The sequence below is a fragment of the Dipodomys merriami genome, unplaced genomic scaffold (assembly GCF_024711535.1).
Source record: "Dipodomys merriami isolate MVZ:Mamm:240054 unplaced genomic scaffold, mDipMer1.0.p SCAF_22, whole genome shotgun sequence".
NCBI classification, from domain to species: Eukaryota; Metazoa; Chordata; class Mammalia; order Rodentia; family Heteromyidae; genus Dipodomys; species Dipodomys merriami.
Window position 1 is genome coordinate 13,561,332 of NW_027203604.1, and position 12,321 is coordinate 13,573,652.

At 43.9% G+C, this 12,321-nt stretch overlaps 1 protein-coding gene across 11 annotated transcripts in view; it reads left to right on the forward strand.

Moving 5' to 3' along the window:
• The window catches only part of LOC138834718 (putative serine protease 47), a 50,283-nt gene that overhangs the window by 19,940 nt on the left and 18,022 nt on the right, over nt 1–12,321 (forward strand). For 5 of the 11 annotated variants that reach the window (XM_070033359.1, XM_070033358.1, XM_070033362.1 and 2 more), the window contains 6 exons: nt 37–195; nt 1,288–1,498; nt 2,557–2,735; nt 2,828–2,955; nt 4,486–4,563; nt 8,786–8,892. In XM_070033359.1, the coding sequence (XP_069889460.1) occupies nt 37–195; nt 1,288–1,498; nt 2,557–2,735; nt 2,828–2,955; nt 4,486–4,563; nt 8,786–8,892 (862 nt within the window). Of the gene's footprint in view, nt 1–36; nt 196–1,287; nt 1,499–2,556; nt 2,736–2,827; nt 2,956–4,485; nt 6,904–6,928; nt 7,009–7,030; nt 7,109–8,785; nt 9,853–12,321 lie in introns of those variants that run through there. The other 6 variants (XM_070033360.1, XM_070033364.1, XR_011374241.1 and 3 more) reach the window with 5 other exon arrangements.

Consider the following 12,321-nt stretch of genomic DNA (forward strand, 5'->3'; position numbering starts at 1 on the left):
TATGCCCTGGTGTTCTGTTGCTTCTTTCTGTTCCAGGTAGTCTGTGCCAGAGGAAACCTCTATACACTGTTGGTGCCTCAACTGAAAATGGTCTCCAAGGTGACCACATTTCTCCATACCTCCTTGGGCTTCTCAGGTTCACCTGATAGACAGTGGGTAATTGTATTCCCGAAGGATTTGGAACTAGGTCCACAGGTCAGTACCTATAGAACCCTTTTTCCCTAGGGAGCCTGGATCAGTGGAAGATAGAAGGACTGGAGTTCTGAGGCTGTTTGCAAGCGGCTTCTTGCACAGGATCAAGCTCCATAGCCTGGCAGGAGGAAACCTGATAGGAGGTCCAGGCAGGAGGAGGCCCCTGGTTGCTCACTGAGAGCCACTCTCAGCTCCTCCTAGGTGTCTGTTCCTGGCATAGACTCATTCCTGCAGGAAGCTCAGTGGTCCTGTACACCAGGGGGCTCTTGCCTCGCTGTGTGCTGTCTGTGGGCAGGAGTGGGCAGAAATATGTTTTAAACACTTTGGGGCCCAAAGGAAAATCCTGATGGAACTACTCAAGATTAATGAGGTGGTCTGACAATAGTGCGGCTGAGAGGAGATGCTTAAGGAGAACCTTCTCCTAGAGAAGGACCTAGTGGAACTCTCCTTGTACTCCTGTACTGCCATCAGGAGTGGCACCCTGTTCATTCTCAGATCCAGTGAGTCTCAGAGTCCTGATCACTTGCAGGCGTAGAGGTATCTAGTTATTTGCTAAAGCCTCGGCACCTTTCAAGTATTAGGTTCTAGACTAGGAAGTCAGACCATGGTAAAAAGCAGACAGCTAGCATTGGTCTTATGGAATGGAAGGGCTAGGAAGAGAGAGGTATCACAGGGAACCTTGGGATGGTAGCCAGTAGACAAATGGTCAGAGAAGAGCAGTGGGTGCAGAGAGGCCATGGGAAGCAGTCGCTGGGACTTCCATGTACCAGGGGAAGAATAGGAGACAGGAAAAGAAAGTGCAGCTGAGAAAAACAAATGCCATTTGAGTGATTCGTCCATTATAACAACCTCACTGGAATTGGCCATCCAGCATGTTCCCTAATAGGAGCTGGGATTAACCTCCAAAAGTCTCTGGGCCTTCATCCACAGTATAGGAGGAAGGTCCTGCAAGTGTCATGGGCTGCCCTGTAAGTCAAAAGGGCAGATATAGGCCAGGCTTTGCCAGAGGTGTGAGCCAGGTTGGGGTGGAGTGTTTTCTGAGCTTGGAGAAGCCTTCCTTCACCCATGCAGTGACCAAGCAGGGTTATTCCACAGGTCTTCGACGTTCAATCTCTGCTGGACCCATTGGAAGAAGAGCCTCCTGTCTGCACCATCCTCCCTGTCAGTCTGACTTCCAAGGCCTGCTGGGCCCCAGTCGAGGCAGCCAGGCTGATTGTGATGCACAGAAATTGTGATTGCACACAGATGATGGTCACTACCTTTGAGTTAAAGGCGGATAAGTCCAGGGGTAGAGTGAACACTCTGGGTAAGGTCCCCATGCTGGCTGCTTTCTGTGGGTCGCCATCGTTGCAGTACAGTGCTTCCTGAGCAGTTTCCTCACCTTTTCTTTTTCTTTGGGCCATTTTTCTTCCCTCTCATGGAAATATGTGCAGAAGTTCTTTGATTGTATGCACTGGTTCAGTGATGAGCACTTGCTAAATGTTGAAGAACCTAGTATGCTTTGGGGATTCAGGCAGTAAACAATGTCCACCTCTACTCTCTTTCCCTCCTTACTGATCTTCATGCCTCTGTTCATTCCTACTGTCCCAAATATGTTCAAAGACCCAGTTCTCAGCACTGAATGCAAATGTGCATGTGTAAAAGCTAGAACACTTGTCTTTAAGGCATTCCTGGTCTAGTAGGAAAACAAATTCCACAACCTTCCCCACTCTACTCTTTCCTAAACCACATTATCTGACAGGACTTCTCTTTGATCCTTATCATTTTTCCCTTTTATGTATTCATTTGTTCTCACGTCATTTGACCATAAATTTTACTCTAAGCTTCCTGACAGCTGAGAAAAAAAGGGAAATGCGATGTGTAAAATACCCCTTGTCTGATACAAGAAAACACATGAATTCTTCACAAGAGGTAATTTTTTTTCCTGGTATAAATGAGTAGTGCTATACAGTATGAAGGACAATCTCTTCAATAGTAGTTTTTGGCAGATGTCATATAATTTTCATTGTAGCAATTTCTTCTTTTTTGGTGGTACTGGGGTTTGAATTCAGGGGCCTTGATCAATGTGGTCATTTCTTATATCATCCTTAGATGGGAAAGGGAAAAAGGCAGGCAAGAGCCTGTTCTATTTGCTAGATGCTGTGCTAATCACTTCAGAAGCCAGATGCTATGAATCATCACATCTGACTGTGAATGCAGTATTGTAGCCAGCATTTTGTAGCTGATGAATTGGTATGTAGTAAATGCATGGACAGGGTTGAGTATAGAGCTGTGAAACCTTCACTCTTTGTAGTGTATCTCATCACCACGGGTGAGGTATAGACCTATTCAAGAGAAGCAATCTATGTATTTTTATCCCCAAAGTGCAACAGATTGTCAGTTTCTCTTTGCCGGACACCATGATGCCTCCTCACCTCATGCAAAGCCATGGCTCTCAGGTGATCCTGCTGGCCTGTGGCTCAAAGCTGGTGCTATTCACCATCTATGGCCACCATTTGACAACCTTCCAGGACCACCAGAGATCCATCACATCCTTGTGGGTGGTAAGTACAATGCCTCCTGCTTGTAACATGCCCTCTGCCCTCTGACCTCAGTAGTCTATATGTCCTCATCTAACTTAACTTCATTTTATAAGGATGCAAACCAAGTTATCACCTCCTCCTTGGACCTCTCTTTGCGCATCTACACATGGAATAAGGAAAATAAAATCCCGGCCCTCAGGAGCTGCTATCACTTGCTTGGAGGATCCCACAGATGGGCCAAGTAATTGACTGTTTTCCTTCACTTAGCCCCCAAAATGGCAAAGCAGTATTGATTTGCTTGTTTGAAAGCCCAGGTTGGCCTTGAACTTCTTGTCTCAAGAGATTCTCTGGCCTCATTCTGGGACTATAGGTATGTGCCACTGTATTATGTCTCAAAGCAGTTTTTTTTTTTAAGAAATGCTGAAAGGGTAAATTAATAGGACTTAAAATGATAAACCCAGCCTACTGCCTATTAACTTGGTCCTGAGACCAGCCACTGCTCATACTGTATTTCTCCTGTTTAAAAAAAAATGAGGGGCTGGGAAAGTGGCTCAGTGGTAGAGCGCTTGCCTTGCATGCCTGAAGCCCTGGGTTCGATTCCTCAGCACCACATAAGCAAAAAGAAAAAAGCCGGAAGTGGCGCTGTGGCTCAAGTGGTAGAGAGCTAGTCTTGAGCTGAAATGCTGAGGGACAGCACCCAGGCCCAGAGTTCAGGCCCCACGACTGGACCAAAAAAAAAAAAAAAAAAATGAGATTGTGCTGGGATCCAGTGGCTCACACCTGTAATCCTAAATATGCAGGAGACTCAGATAAGGATTGTGGTTTGAAGCCAGCAGGAAAGTCCGAGAGACTTTTATCTCCGATTAACCAACAAAAAGCCAGAAGTGGAGCTGTACCTCAAGGAATAGAGCATCAGCCTTGATCAAAAAAAGTTAAGGGACAGTGCCCACTCCCTGAATTCAAGCCCCATACAAAATGATGAGATTGTTAGTTCTAGCTATATATTGTATATATTATCTCCTGTAATATACAAAGCTACCACATGTACAGCATTTCCCATGTTGTACAGTTGATACTGGCTGAGAGATAGATATGTTTTATCTCTCAGAATGTGTGAACAAGCTGAACTTGAATTTTGAGTCAAACTTACGAAAAATGACTCTATTCATGAGCTCCTAAAGTTATTACATCTCTTTCATTCAAGAGAACAGTGAGATTACAGGAGTTGATAAGTAATTCTATGTGCTAGGGAAATGATTCCAACTTCGCCAGATTAAACTAGGTGCTTCTAATCAGATGTTTCTTAGAAGAGCTAGAACCACTGTGATCCAGGCAGCTACCAGTCGTGACAAATTAATTCAGTTCTTTAAAACAGCTCAGAGTAAACAAGGGCTATATGGAGTTGGCTAGGTGAGAAAAGGTACAGAAAGCTGAACTATGTCTTCATGTAAAAGCACTTATTGCTTAAATGTTTGCCCTTTTTTCATTTGCCAGTCCTGGGGCTTGAATTCTGGGCCTTGGAGCTGTCTCTGACTTCATTTGCTCAAGACTAGCACTCTACCACTTGAGCCACAGTGCCACTTCCAGTTTTTTCTGAGTAGTAGCTTATTAGAGATAAATAGTCTCAGACTTTCCTGCCTAGTCTGGCTTCAAACCACAATCCTCAGATCTCAGCCTCCTGAGTAACTTGGATTACAGGTATGAGCCTCCAGTTCCTAGCACATTTGCCCTTTTCTAAGATTAATACCTGACATGTCTTTTCTCTTTACAGTGGATTTATCCTTGTGAAAAGTGATAGCAGGAGCATTGTGGCTGTGGAAGACAGAAGCAACGGAATAAGTATTCTGAGGTCATATTGCTTTAAAGTTCGGCATAACTGAAAGTTATTTTATCAGTTGAGTTTCTCATTGTTGGTAAAGAGCTTGCATGCATACAAAGACTAAGTTATGTTATCCACATTGGGAAAGTAATTAGTAGTTCTCAGAGGCCTGCTCTATACCAAATGCATTGTGCTCTGTGACTTGACTTCTCACAAAAAGCCAATGAAATATGTGCAATAAATAATGACGTTTGTTTCAAAAGGGGGTGACTAGACATTATTAGTCCCATTTTCTTGTTGCTGACTAACTTACTTAAGATTTTTAAGTCCTAAGTGGCAAACAATTTGAATGTTTGACTATTGGGAAGCTATTATTATGTAATTAACTGAGTAAAATATTTTTTATCTTTCTATTCTGTTATGCGTAGCTCCTGCTATCACATAGGTAATTTTTGTGGGACCATGCATATAACTCAAGAACTGCCATTTTTATTTTTATTTATTTATTTATTTGCCAGTCCTGGGGTTTGAACTCAGGGCCTAGGTACTTGTCCTTAAGCTCCTTTTGCTCAAGGCTCTGCCACATGAGCCACCACTAAGCCACGTTCCCAGCCCTGTCGGTCATGGGGCTTGAACTCTGGGCCTGAGTGCTGTCCCTGAGCTCTTCAGCTCAAGGCTAGCACTCTACCACTTGAGCCACAGTACCACTTCCGGTTTTCTGGTGGTTAATTGGAGATCAGAATCTCATGGGCTTTTCTGCCTGGGCAGCCTCCTTAGTAGCTAGGATTACAGGCATGAGCCAATGGCACCCAGCAAACCCTGCCACCTTTGTGTCCTTGGTGTCCCCTGAGTTAGTCAGCATGGAACCCCTGGTTGACTTAGTGGGCATGTTACACAGAGGGTTTTTTTGTGTTTTTTGTTGGTCATGGGGCTTGAACTCAGGGCTTGGGTGCTGTCCCTCAGCTCTTCAGCTCAAGGTAAATGTTCTACCACTTGAGTCACAGTGCTACTTTCAGTTTTCTGGTGGTTAATTGGAGATGAGTCTCACAGACGTTCTTGTCCCGGCTGGCTTTCAACCTCCATCCTCAGATCTCAGCTTCCTGAGTAACTAGGATTACAGGCGTGAACCACTGGCGCCCAGCGTTACTCAGAATTTCTAACTGCAAGCAATAGGGGCTGCCACTGACTGAAACCAAGAAAGCAATTTATTGGAAGACAGTGCCATACTCCATTGGCTTTATGGAAAGGCTGAAAAAAAGGACAGACTCAAGGGCATCAGGCAGCAGGAGACAGTCAAAGTGCTTCCTCCAATTGGTCTTGGCTCAGTGGTGTCACCACCATTCCCTTGAGCTCTATCCATGCTACCACTATGTTGCTTATCTCATGTCATTGAACAGGAACCAGGAAACTTCCCCATTTCTACAGGGGGAAGGGGTTCAGAATGCTTATATAAGTATGTGTGTGTACATGCATGCACATGTATATGTTCATACACATGCACTTGTTTGTGCCCACATGCCTGCACACATTTATGATTTGCTCTATCTACCTAGCTCAGGGGCCTACAACATTGAGGCCAAGTGGGAGAAGACAGGGAAAATCTGACTCCTTCAGCTTCATTAATAGATACTCCTGACCAATGTTTGCAGAGTACAAATTTCTTCAAAAATAGGGAGGAAAATTTTCTCAGGATTAGAAATTAAGGATTAAAAAGCTGTTTACATGAGTCTACTTTGTGTATTGTCCTAGTGTACCATTTCCTAAGTTAGCCCTGTTAATGTAGATTTCCCCTACCACAAAATAGCAGCTGGACCCTGCATATCCATGCCTGGGGTAGAGAGAGTCACTACTTAAAGTCTGTGTTTTCTCTTGAAACTATCAGAGTAGTTTTCCTGAAGCTCCATCTTAGATGTCCTAAGATTGGCTTCATAAGCGGTGAGGACGATCAGGACTGAAACATTCCAATAGCAGTGGAGGAGAGAATGTAGGCAAACAGAGGTACAGACTGGCACAAATAACACAGCACAGCAAGAGAGATGAGAGCTGTCATTCTCAGATGAAGGGAAAATTTGGAAAAGTTGAAAGTGCTGGAGTTTTTGCTGAAGAAATAGCAGAAGGCATATTAGAGATCTAATAAAGGAATGTGGCTATCCCAGTTCCTTCTGAGAGGCTTAGACCCTGAGTCTGAGGGGTCTACAGTTCTCTTAGGTGGGAGGTTCCTTGGTGAGAGGGGATGATCAAAGCCAGACCCATCCTCCCTGGGAGGGTGTGTGACCCAAGAACATGTGCAACTCTATATGAATCCCTGACCTGGGGCTTTGTGGCAACTGAGTAAGGGCAGTCTTGTTTGGGAACACAAGAAGTTAGTGTGCTGTCTGACATAAACTCTTCCCAGGACAACATGGTCCCTGGGATGTGGTGCCCTTGTTCCAGGAAGAAGTGCTTGGAGAGTGTACCAACTACAAGTTCAAAAGGTTGCTTCCGTGGCATTCAGCAGGTATTGCTACACCTGGACAATGTAAGAAAGGGCCCACTGAAATCCTGCAGAGTCCCCGTAGCAGCATGCAGAAGACTGGTGAGCCTTCCTCAGGCCCTCCCATTAACCAAGTTAGAAATAAGAATGATTATCACTGTAATTAAGTAGTGCTTTGGAAGGTAATCAGTCCTGATCATCTTCACAACCTAGTCTAACACATGTAGGACTTCTATTTACCATTATTTCTATGTAGCATTTATTTCCAAATCCAAAGAAAATTTAATTACCAATAAGAATTCACCTTAATTAGTTAATAGTTTATTTACATTTTAATATGTGTAATAAAAATTGTGGGTTGCAGCCGGGCGCCAGTGGCTCATGCCTGTAATCCTAGCTACTCAGGAGGCTGAGATCTGAGGATCGCGGTTCAAAGCCAGCCCAGGCAGGAAAGTCCGTGAGACTCTTAACTCCAGTAAACCGCTCAGAAAACCGGATGTGGCACTGTGGCTCAAGTGGTAGAGCTCTATCCTTGAGCTGAAGAGCTGAGGGACAGCGCCCAGGCCCAGAGCTCAAGCCCCATGACCGACCAAAAAAAAAAAACATATTGTGGGTTGCAACACTGCCAACACTTTGCTGTGTCTCCGTGAGTCTGAAACAAGATATTCAGTGAGTCTAAAGCAAAATTTTAGGCTTGTAGCCTAATATGTGGAGAAGCAAGGGAGGGCAGCATAGATGGAGACAAAGTGAAATCCAGGAATATTGAACTTTAGACCTAACAGTGCTAAGAAAAATGGTAGAGAGAAATCCTGAAGAGTCAAATAAGAGAAAATAGCTGCAAAAAAGAGAAAAGTCTAGGGAAAGCTCCATGGCTACTCATACTGACAATCTGAAAAGGCAGAGTTTTGAGAAAAATCTGCATAATATGTAGCAAGGAGATTCCAGAAAGGGGGCTCCTACAATCCCTAGTTTTCCTACTGGTGCTTTGAAGATTAATTATCATAGGCGAGGTCTTTTTTTGCGGGGGGGTTCTGGTCGTGGGGCCTGAACTCTGGGCCTGGGTGCTGTCCCTCAGCTCTTCAGCTCAAGGCTAGTGCTCTACCACTGAGCCACAGCGCCACTTCCGGCTTTTTTCTTTTTGCTTATGTGGTGCTGAGGAATCGAACCCAGGGCCACAGGCATGCAAGGCAAGTACTCTACCACTGAGCCACTTTCCCAGCCCCAATAGGAGAGGTCTTATAGTCAAACATCTTAGACAGGATAAACAGAAGATGCTACTCGTGTGTGTATGTGTACGCACCTGCATACATGCATGCTGGATCTGGGGCTTGAACTCAGGGCCTGGGTGCTGTCCCTTAGTTTTTCTCTCAAGACTGGTACTCTACTACATAGGCTAAAGCTCCACTTCTGGCTTTTGGTGGCTAATTGGAGATAAACGTCTCATGGACTTTTCTGCCCAGACTGACTTTGAACTGTGATTCCTTAGGTCTTAGCCTCCTCAGTAGCTGGGCTTACAGGCATGAGTTACCAGTGGCTGGCCAAGATGTCAGATTTTTTTTTTTTAAATCACCAAACCACAGGCCTCCCTGCTCCACAGAACCACTCCGGGAACCAATCTGGAACCAGAAAACTGACGGTGACTTAGACTTAGACATAGATCTTTGTGGGTGGGAAGTATGTGTCACAAACAACATTGCAGAAAGAAATTGAGGGGAAACATTGGCAGTCTATAGTCTGAACTCTGGTAAGAGAAGAATAACCATCTGTTTGTGAACACAGGCTGGGGTGCAAAGACAGAACTGTGGTGCCATGGAATTCAGGCTCTGTGAAAGACCTGTGCCTGACACACCAGCACAGACTGCAGGAATACAAGAGGGCAATAAATGGTAAGGAAAGAGGTCAAACCCTACTGGGCTTGACTGCTTTGAATACTCCCAGAAAGCTAAAGAGTTTGGTGGAAAGTAGCCATGTTTGGAAATTTGCCATACAGGAATCAACTCAGCAAAGGAATAGTACTTGCTGGTATAAGTTGTTTCGACTTTGGAGAGAAAGAAAACAAAAAATGTACAATGAAAAAGACAAGGGGGTGTGTGTCTGTCTGTGTGTCTGTGTGTCTGTGTGTATGTCTGTGTGTGTCTGTATGTATAAATCATCCTCTTAGCAAGGAAGAAGTCTTGACTGCTTTTTAAGAAACAGTTGTATGGGTAATGAAGGTGTGGCTCAAGTGTAGAATGCCGGTGAAAGACAAGAGTGAAAGGCCCTACATTTAACCCCAGTACCTGCACTAAATCAATCAATCAATAGCTATCAGTATAAAGATGTTCCTCCTTATTATTACTATTTTTTTTTTTTGGTTGGTCATGGAGCTTGAACTCTGAACGTGGCACTGCCCCTGAGCTTCTTTTGGCTCAAGGTTAGCGCTCTACCACTTGAGCCACAGCAACATTTCTGGTTTTCTGGTGGTTAATTGGAGATCAGAGTCTCACAGACTTTCCTGCTCCGTCTGGCTTTGAGCCGTGATCCTCAGATCTCAGCCTCCTGAGTAGCTAGGATTACAGGCGTGAACCACCGGCACCCAGCTTCATTGCTATTTCTTACTCTTTTATCCTGTGTTTCCTCTTTTTTAGCTTGCCTCACTTTCCCCATTCTTTTTTATTACTTAATTATTAATTCTTTATCTGTGTGGGTACCGGGGCTTAAACTCAGGACCTGAGTGTTATCCCTTAGCTTTATCATTCAAAGATGGCATTCTACCACTTGAGCCACAGCTCCACTTCCAATTATGAATAGTTCTAACTTTAATGTTTTTTCCCAATCTGTAAATGGAATCTTTTTTTTGGGGGGGGGTCCTGTCGTGGGGCCTGTACTCTGGGCCTGGGCGCTGTCCCTCAGATCTTCAGCTCAAGGTTAGCGCTCTACCACTTGAGCCACAGCACCACTTCCGGCTTTTTTCTTTTTGCTTATATGGTGCTGAGGAATAGGACCCAGGGCCTCAAGCATGCAAGGCAAGTGCTCTACCACTGAGCCAACTTCCCAGCCTTGTAAATGGAATCTTAAATCGAGCAGAAGTGGTTATACTTATATTGAGCAAAACAGACTTCAGAAAAAAATATATAGCACTGAGCACAGTAGCACATACTATAATCCTAGTTATTCACTTGTCAGAGAATTGGTTAGAGGCCAGCCCAGGTAAAAAGTGAGACTCTCATGTCAACAAAAGTGGCTAGTCATAATGGTGCAGTCCTATACTCCCAACTACAGGAGCCACATAGGTAGTAGAATCATAGTTGGAGGCCAGCCCTTGGCAAAAAAAAAAAAAAAAGAGAGAGAGAGACCATATCTAAAAATGTAGCTAAAATGAAAAGATGCTAAGAGTATGGCTCAGGAGGTAGATTATCTGCTTAGCAAGCGTAAGGACCAGCGTTTAAGCCCAATTACAGCCAAAAAAGAAAAAAAAATACTGTAGAAATAGACAGGTCACAGCCAAGCTCCTGGCTCAGGTCTGCATTCCTAGCTACTCAGGAAGCTGAGGTTTGAGGATTGCAGTTCGAAGCCAGCCCAGGCTGGAAAGTCCATGAGACTCTTTATCTCCAATAAACTATTTTGAAAAAGCCAGAAGTGACATTATGGTTTTAGTGGTAGAGTGCTAGCCTTGAACAAAAGAACTCAGGGACAGAGCCCTGGCCCAGAATTCAAGCCCTAGGACTGGGTGGGGGGGAGGGGAGGAATAGGCAAGTTTACTATATAATGATCAAGGGAAAAGTTAATTGAAAAACTTATATAGTAATTATAAATCTTTATGTATCTAAATACAATTTAAAAAAAAAAACAAAAACTGAAAAAAAAAAAATCTTTATGTATCTAATGTCATAGCACCCAGTTTGATAAAATAAACACTACTAGACATAAGTTCCAATACAGTGATTATAGGGAATTCAATACCTTACTCTTACCAATTGATAGATCACCAAAGCAAAAATATCAACAAAGAAATGTCAGTTATACTATAGTTCAAATAATGAATATGAAAGCATTCTACCCAACATCTGCAAAACATGTACTTTCATTAGCATTGAACTTCCTATAATAATATTGCATTGAACTTCTCCCAAAAAGTCTTAATAAATTTTTAGAAATCAAAATAGTATTCTGTGTCTTTTCTGATCACGATGGGATGAAATGAAATTGAGAAAAAAATTCAGTAAATTTACAAAGGAAGGAAGAGATGACAGGAAGAAGGAAGACAGGTTTCAAATAAATGATGCATTTAGGAAGGGAAAGAAGAAAGTCAGGCCCGGCGCCAGTGGATCATGCCTATAATCCTAGATATCCAGGAAGCTGAAATCTGAGGATCAAGGTTCAAAGCCAGCCCCAGCAGCAAAGTCCGTGAGACTCTTATCTCCAATAAAACACCAGAAAACTGGAAGTGTCGCTGTGGCTCAAGTGGTAGAGTGCTGAGGGACAGTGCCCAGGTCCAGAGTTCAAGCTCCATGACCAACCAAAAGAAAAGGGGGGGGGGTGGAGCTGGGAAGGTGGCTCAGTGATAGAGTGCTTGCCTTGCATGTATGAGGCCCTGGGTTTGATTCCTCAGCACCACATAAGCAGAAAAAGCCAGAAGTGGGGCTGTGGCTCAAGTGGTAGAGCGCTAGTCTTGAGTGGTAGAGCTGAGGGACAGTGCCCAGGCCCAGAGTTCAGGCCCATGACCCACCAGAAAAAAAAAAAAAAGGCAGGCAAGACAAACTTCAAACCCTCAGCTCTTCAGCTCAAGGCTAGCGCTCTGCCACTTGAGCCACAGTACCACTTCCAGCCTTTTCTGCTTATGTGGTGCTGAGGAATTGAACCCAGGGCCTCATGCATGCAAGGCAAGCACTCTACCACTGAGCTACCTTCCCAGTCCCTCAAATAAATGTTATATCAGGAAGAACTAAACCAAACCCAAAATTAGAAAGGAAGAAATAATAAATAACTAAGTAGAAATAAATAGAATCTAAAAATAAGGTTTGGGAATTTCGCTCTGTGGAAGAGCAAGTACAAGGTCCTGAGTTTGATCCTTAGCTCTTAAAAAGCTAAAAATATAAACAATGAAATAAAAGCTGGTTCTTCATCTCAGTTTTTTTGTTGTTGTTGACGGGATCCTAGCCTGGATCCTATCCCCAGCTCTTTTGCTCAGGGCTATCATTCTATCACTTTTGAGCCTTGGCTCTACTTCTAGTTTTTTGGTGGTTAATTGGAGATAAGAGTCTCTCAGAAGGCCAGCCTGCCTTTGAACCTTGATCCTCAGATCTCAGCTTCCTGGGTAGCTAGGATTACAGGCA